The following is an 8,188-nucleotide window of genomic DNA, read 5'->3' as shown; positions in this document are numbered from 1 at the left end:
AGAAGCTGGTGTTGGAGAAACATAATTTAAAAAACCCAAATCTTCCCTCAATCCAGAAAACCTCTCCACAAAGGTAGTAGAGAAAGAAAGCCATTGTATTTACTGTGGGAGGGCAGGGGCATTAAACCAGACTGTGATGTGTGTCACAGTCAACCCGCTGAGAGTTTGCAAAGACAGAAAGGAGTTTCACCCCCTTAGGTAGCCAAGCAGACACAACCTGTGAGAGACCTGTTCTCAAGAGAAACAATCACTGGTCCTCAAGTGAGGCAACTTTACATCGTCTATTCCCACACATAGTCCATCCTCACTTTCTCATGGTAACTGGGGCACCACCTGCATTGGCTTTATTTCCAAGGAGAAACAAAACTCTCATATATTTAAGACAGGAGGTAGTTCTGCAAATCGAAGCCAGGTGCCCATGAGGTCAGGCTCCTATGCTCCCAAGGGAACCGGGAGAGAGGAGCTCTATCTCCCTTGATGTGTGCGCTTCAAAAAGGTGGCTCCCAGGTCCCCGAGAAGACATTCCTGAGTGGTGAGACCTCCAAAAAAAAAAAAAAAAACGGTATGTAAAGTTTAACATACATTTGAGAAAGACAGAGAAAGAAATTTTGGAAGAAAAGGGAGAGGAGAGGGAGAAGTTTCTTCTCTCATTTTCAACAGGGAGAATTAGCCTCCTGTTTTCAATTGGTATTTGTCCTTACCCTGGCCAGGGCTGGAATCATTCTGGACCAGACATAGTCTGTTTCCAAAAATCTTCTTTTGTCAGGTAGCAGGATGGGAAACTAAATTGACTCTACCTAGAAGACATTCTGAACTTGAAGACCATATGTGAACTAGGAGATGTGCATTTAAAAAATAATTCCCTGCCACTAATGGTGCTCAGTCTTCTTTTGTCCACACTGTAAAGGCCCAGGTGGCTGGACACAGCACTCTCGGTTAATGTCAGAGAGGCTGTTTCTGAGCTACTTCTCAGAGACAATCAAGAATTATTCCTCTTGTTGCTGATTTGACTTATAAGACACACTAGACTACCTATCTGTCTATCTATCTACCCATCCATCTCCCTACCTACCCATCCATCATTATCTATCATCTATCTATCTATCTATCTATCATCTATCGATATATTGATATAGTTATATCAATAGCTAGAGATATAGATAGATATAGTTGATAGATAGATAGGTAGGTATGATGGATGGGTGGATATTTAGATAGATAGATAGATAAATAATCTTCCCTCAGGCTCATGATCAACTTGAAAATATCAAGTGACTCTCATTAGGAAGCATCCACTAATTCCCCGCACTGTGCTGGAGCATCTCTTATTCTCATAATGGACAATGGGCTCCATTTTATAGGTGAGAAAATCTCATCCAGGAAGGTAAGTGATGCTGCAAAGCTCATCATGGCTGAGCTGGGACTGGACCTCAGGTCTGTGGTTTCCAAACCCACAGTCTCTCCGCAGCTCCCCATGTCCCCAGGGCCCCAGCACATCTCAGCTTACATATGGGATCAAAGGAAGTGATTTTTTTCAACCAGTGTGTTCACAGTAGGGAGGACAGCAAGCTCTCAGGATTGTATGGAAGTAGTTCTGGCACCAAGAGGAAAGCTTAACTAGCTGTAATCCCAAAGCCCTCGCAATGCTGCAGCTGGGAGCTCTGTTCTAAATACTGTCAAAGATTCTCTCCTTGACCAAACTCTACTCAGCCTTCCTGAACTCTTTTTCAACTAAGCGTGACTTTTGGGCTTCTGTGTTTGTCTCTGCATTGTCCAATTTTAGCAAGAATCTTGCTAAGTCAGTTTAACCAGAACCCTCACTCTGGACACCTGATTGGTTTCCTCATCCCCCCAGGTGAGGTCCGATCACCTGGCTTGCCTTCAGCAAGAATCCTGATAGGTCGGTTCAGCCAGAATCCACCTTCCTGCTGCTGTTTCCTCTTAGTAATCTTCCCTCCACTGCCCTGCCCCTCACCGCCACCCCACACCCCGTCCCTTCTCTATAAACCCCCGCTTTCCCATCCAGACTCCCCCCTACTGCAATACCCATCGCCACGGTCCCCCTTGAATAGTCATCCTTCCTGTGCTTTCACAAGTGTCACTGGGTGTTTTCTTTAACCATGTTGACACGTTTATAAACCGCGGTGTGGGTGTTCCACTGGCAGGAAGAAACAGCTGCCAACTCACAAAGAGCCGGAGAGAGGCTTTCTTCCTGTGTGTGTGGAAAAACCGTGAGCTCTGCAGTCAGAGAGGATATTGAAGGCCGGTGAGGGAAGAAGCAGGCGAGGGAAATGAGGTGACAGGACAAAAATGGAGAGAAGAGTAAGAACCGCGATGGAGAATTCACGTGGACAAGAAACTGGGCGATGGTGGGAGGTTTGGCCACGGGAGGAGGGCGGTGAAGGCCTGGCAGGGATGGAATGGCCCGCCTGCACGTGTGGGGGCCGGATGGGCAGGACGGCACAAAGCTCACTGCCGCCTTCTCCTAGCGCACCGCTGGCTTCATAGAGTAGTGTGTATCAATTTCCCGAGGCTGCTGTCATAAATTCCCAGAAGCTGGATGACTTGAAAACAACAGAAACGTATTTTCTCTCAGTTTTGGAGGCCAGAAGTTCAAAGTCAAGGTGTTGGCAGGACCACGCTCCCTCTGCAGGCTCTAGGGGAGGACCCGTCCTGGCCTCTCCCAGCTTCTTCTGGCCCCAGGTGTTCCTGGGCTTGGGGCTGCCTCACTCCAATCTCGGTCTCCATTTTCACCTGGCCTTCTCTTCTCCCTGTTGTCTCTTGTAAGGACGCTCGAGGTTGGATTTAGGGTCCAGCCATAAAATCTAGGATGCTCTCACCTCTAGATCTTTAACTTAATGACATCTGCCGAGACCCCTTTACCAAATAAGGTCATATTCGCAGGTGCCAGGTGGACACACCTCTGGAGGGGCCACCATTTAAACACCTCACAGTGCATTCATTTACCTCCTCACCTGCCCAACGACTCATTTTGAGCCCGAATATACCAAGGAACCGTGGCAAGGACAGAGACAAACTAGAGAGTCTGCCCTCAGGGATTTACAGTCTAGAAAGAGGGGCAAAGCAGATGCTTGTAGAGCTTGATGAAAAAATGGTGAGTGCCGTGGGAGATGTACAGAGAAATACAATAGGATGGGAACTTAACAAGGTGAGAGATACATCAGCTCAAGTCGGGAGTATTTCGTGGCGGACTTGATATTTGAAGTGGATCTCGGGAGACGGGAAGACATGAACTTGTGGGAATGCGGCATCCTAGGCAGAAAAAGTAGCTTCCCGAAGGCCTGGAGGCAGGAAACGATGGGGGTTCACGGGCAGTGCTAAGAAATCCGGATCAGTGGGAGCACAGGTGAGTGAAAGGCAGAGATGAAAGGCGATGGTAGAGAGGTTGTCTGGGGACAAGATGGGGTGCCCTGGATGGGGTTCAGCCAGGGAAGATTACACAGCGTTTCGAACATGAGGGTGTGGGATAATAACCTTGATTTCTGAAGATAATATTTTTATATTTCATAAACAGTAAAAATTATTTTAAGCTAGAGATATTTGAGATTCAATAGATGCAGAGAGAGGCCTTCCTGGAGCTTTCTTTATCTAACTAAAAGCAGACACTTAAGAGAAATAAGGACCACCATGAATTCCTTCTTTGGGGTGGGTGTGATCCCAGGAGTGAGGCTAAGAGTAAACCTACTTCCATAAATCTCCATTTTGGGGCAGTTTTTGGCCCTGAAGCAAACAAGACAGGAAGACCACTCATACCTATGTGGACAAACATTATCACAAACTTTCTTGTCTCCTGAAACCCCTATTTGCTCTTTGCATTGGAGCCTTTTCTTTTTCCTCTCTTTCCTCTGGTAAGTTAGCTATTTAAGCCCCAAATTCTAACCACTCCTTTGAGTGCCTCATCACGTGTACGCATGTTGCATGTGTAGATAAAAGCATGCTTCTCTTGCTCATCGGTATTTTGTTAATTTAATTCACAGGCCCTCAGGTACTGAACCTAAGAGGTAGAGGAAAAGTTATTCACACTCTACAGTTTATATGTTGTATATGTGAATTAAAATGGAGAAGGAGACTTAAGATGGGGACACTGGTTCATCAGCTATTGAATAATCCAGGCACGATTAGCAGGAGAGAAAGTAGAGATAAGTATATAGTTTGGAGAAGTTGCAGAGGCAGAATCATAAGAATTTGGTAAGAGAGAAAGGGAGGTTAGAAAGGGGGAAGGGAGAGTCAACAAGGACTCTGTGGTTCTGAGCCTGGATGACCAGGTCCATGATGGTGCTGTTAATAGAATGAGGGACTACAAGAGAGATAAAGATCATAAGTGAACAGGATGAGTTAGTGGAACCTGTGTGAAGCCTGGCAGAGAGGCTAGAACTGGGGATGAGGATTGAGATTGTCTGAACTGCGCGTTCTTGAAGGCATGGCGTGGGAGGAGAAAACCAAGGAAAAGTGAAAGCAAGGAGGGAAGAGGGGACTTGGAGGTGATTTGGGGAAGGAGGGAACAGGGCCAGCCGGGGGTGGGGTGGGGGGTCGGTAATCAAAGGTGGAGGGGATGAAAGAGCAAAGGGCTGTGTCAGAACATCCGAGGGGCCGAGATCAAAGAGAGGGTCTTTCCTTGTATAAAAAGCTGCAGAAGGGTAGATGAGGATCTAGAACATTCCACATGAACTGCCAAGAGGGCGTCCTTGGGGGAAGCAGTGTCAGGAGAGAAGTTGGAGGGCAGAGCTGAGTTTGGGGGTTGGAGATCACTCCTTCAAGAATCTTGTGGGGGGAAGAGCATCCCAAGTACTGGGAGCAGGAAGTGCAAAGGCCCTGAGGCAGAACGGTGTCAGGGTGGTGGAGAAACCACTATGACTGAAGCCAGTGGAGCAAAGTTGAGAGTAGGAGGCTACAGACCTCATCCTGCAGGTCCTTTGAAGGCTGTGTAGGGAATCTGGAATAAAGTATGTTGGAAAGTGAGTGGAAAAAAAAAAAAAAAAGAAATCTTGTGGGGAAGGAAGAGAGGAATATAATACTAATAACTTAAAGGTTATCTGAGCTTCTCTCCTGTTGGGGATTTTTAATGATTCTCAAAATTTAAAACATTAACTCAATGCTAGCTACATTTTGATGATAACCAAAACAGAACCAAGTTCGGGGCAGGGGGGAGGGGCAAGTAGGGAATTAAACTATGAAGAGGCATCTTTCTTTCTTTTTTTTATTCCATTTTTACATATCCACCTCTTTGTCATTAAGTCACAACATTTTATCAAAATATACACACAGCACAGATATTTTAAACATGGATAGCTAGAATTCTTATTAAATAAGATCACTGCAAATAGCATGCATGGGTCTTTATCTTGAAGGATGTCTCTCTCAAGAGACTTAGGAGTCATCAAATCATCAGTAATGGTATAATAAAGGGATGGGTTATCTTTTCTCTAGAAGAATTACGCACTTCATTTTTTTTTTTCCTGTTCTAATGTGAGGATGGTAATGAGAAACTGCCACTGATACTGAAATCAACTGAGAATGGATGGATGGAAAGGTTTTATTGGCAGGAGTAAAATGACTCTATCTTTATTGGACTCTAAATTTAATTTCTACGTTGACAAGATAACCAGAGTAGGGGTCTAGTAAACATTGCACATGGATGACACGAACTCCCCCCACTTTCCTCTTGCCCGTGAATTTCATGGCTAAATCAGAATGAATGAATTTGTAAATCTCAAGTTACAAGCTATGTTTATTATGAAGAATTCCCATAAGAACCTATTCAGGGCTTCCCCTACCCCCTACCCTTTACACTCGCCCAGGTGTGAACAGAATAAAATGGGTTAGTGGTTACTTGTCTGCGGCCGAGTGGACGCCAGTGCTACGCCAGGCAACGTGCAGTTTCAGTCTTGAGAGGTCTGGACTCTGCTCCTTGAGTCAACACGTATGTCACTGATCAGCAGTTGGTGCCCAGGTGAAGAGCCATAACTTAGAGTGGAATTAAGTTTTCAAATCTTTCACAGTGCGGAGAGCCATCTTCAAGTAAATAACTACAGTGAGGAAGGACCTAACTTCAAGAGTGGCTGTGAGAGATGACAGGGGAGAATCCAAAGGGCATTGTCATTAGTGAAGCAGAGCTGGTTTCTGCTACAGATGCAAAGTCGGTGAGGAGCTCAAAGGGCTCAGCCTTTACTGTTGAGTGTTTCTTTTCTTTTCCAAGTTGAAAAGGAACCCAAGAAGTGTCACTTGAACCAGTTCACAGAGAGAAGGCAAATCCCTTCGTGTGTCTGGAGAAGCGAGTTCAGGATATCAGCTTCTCCATCCCTGGATTCATGAAGGAAAAGTTCCGGAACATGTTCTGGTCCATGCTGTTGATCAGCGCTCTGTCTGCAAATGACAGCCGGGGCTTCTCATTCAAGAATTCTTTGTCGAAATTGCTGCAGTCGTACGGTGATTTCTTGACCAGAGTTTAAGCGGTGGGGAGAAACAGAGAGGAAAATCAGCCACTGAATTCCTGATTCATTCAAGATATGGCTTTTGCCATCTAGGCTATAATCTGCATATGAAAACGCTGGCGTCTGCCAATAAACGAAAGTAATACTGATAGATGATTGTATAGGGCCTTTATTGAACACCTCTAAGATCCTGACTCATCAGCGTATTTAATTACAGCGTAGTGTAATTAAATTCGTATACAGGAGTTCCATGATGTGTACATTCAAAGAACTTTACATGAAGCAGGACTGGCAACCTTTGAAAAAGTGGTAAGCCCCAATTTGACCTCTGTCCTTTTAGTCTACAGGGGACAGTGGGGTGGGGGGAGTGGTAGGTGGAGGTGGGAGCAGAGGGGCTGGAGGATTGGAGAAGTTTTGCAGATTATATATCCCGGTTCTTCTATCAATATCCTTCACTACCATTGGTTCCCCTACCCACATGAATTTTATTCTTTTATTTTTAAAATTTTTACTGGTGTATAATTGATTTACAATGTTGTATTAGTTTCAGGTGTACAGCAAAGTGAATCAGTCATACATATACATGTATCCACTCTTTTTTAGATTCCTAATAAGGACCTACTGTATGGCACACGGAACTCTACTCAGTACTCTGTAATGGCCTATATGGGAAAAGAATCCTACATTAATTTTATTATTAAACATCTTGGACTGTCTTCCAGAGACAACACAGATTGGGATGAGCTCCCTTCTGGTCACCTGGTCCACTGGTGCCCATGACAAAAAAAGAGACCTATTTATAAATGCTGTTCAGTATGGTGTACACTTCAGCTTTCTAAGATTAAAAGCAACCATAATCGAATGTCACCCTTATGTGAGCGTGACTAAGATCCAGGCCCATCCCACCCTCAAGGGGGCCCCTGAGCTGCTGAGGCCAATGGTCTGTGGTCTCTGCCTACAAATAGCCACTCAGACCATGGGTCAGGGAAATTCCTTCCTATGGGAGGAGTCGGGAGTTGTCCCATAGGGAAAGCATAGCTGAAACGTCTGATTTTTATGTGGAAAATATCGAGTCCATTGTAGTCTACCATGGAAGCTGAAACATGAATGACATTGTTCTGATGAGCTGGAAAAAGGCAAAAATTCATCATATCATAAACAAATTATTAACCCATGTAGTAGAAATGGTGCTGTTACAAATAATAAGAGTGCTAGAGGCCAGCCGGTAGGACCCTTGGAACATCTCCAGAGCTTAGGACAAATGTTGACCATAAGTAACTCTTCCTGCCCTGGGGGCACAGTGCTGCTTCTGGCTACCCACTGGCATGACTAATACCAGAAGATACTTTCTGGAGTGAATGCTCTGCTTTGAAATCCACAAGCCTGTGCCACCTCCGTGCAAAGATAGTTCATGTCTACCCAGGTCATTGCTACCTTGTTCCCAGAATCGCCAGGAATGGGTAAAGCTGGCAAACCCACCCCTTTGCTGTACTCCTTAAAAAATTATTATTTACTCTTTAAGTTGTGGTAAAATGTACATAACACAAAAATGACCATTCTAACCATTTTAAGTGTACAGTTTAGGGGCATGAAGCACATTCACGTGTTGGGCCATCCATCTCCAGAACTTTTTTCGTCTCATCTTTGCTTCATTTTATGGTGACCCAGGAAGTTCTGCCTTTTCTCGGGGAGGTTGGTGACTCTTGCTGGTGGGTATATACATGGGAATTTAGAGA

The 8,188-nt window shown here is 44.9% G+C and overlaps 1 protein-coding gene across 3 annotated transcripts in view; it reads right to left on the bottom strand.

Moving 5' to 3' along the window:
- Window positions 1-5,547: 5,547 nt before the first annotated feature.
- Window positions 5,548-8,188, bottom strand: part of PRKCQ (protein kinase C theta) — a 145,943-nt gene continuing 143,302 nt past the window's right edge. For all 3 annotated transcript variants that reach the window (XM_061181650.1, XM_061181651.1, XM_061181652.1), the window contains one exon: window positions 5,548-6,454. In XM_061181650.1, the coding sequence (XP_061037633.1) occupies window positions 6,299-6,454 (156 nt within the window). In that variant the 3' untranslated portion in view covers window positions 5,548-6,298. The remainder of the gene's footprint in view (window positions 6,455-8,188) is intronic.

Source organism: Eubalaena glacialis, chromosome 2, assembly GCF_028564815.1.
Source record: "Eubalaena glacialis isolate mEubGla1 chromosome 2, mEubGla1.1.hap2.+ XY, whole genome shotgun sequence".
NCBI lineage: Eukaryota > Metazoa > Chordata > Mammalia > Artiodactyla > Balaenidae > Eubalaena > Eubalaena glacialis.
Note: the sequence above shows the minus strand (reverse complement) of the source record. Positions and strands in the feature narration are given on the sequence as shown.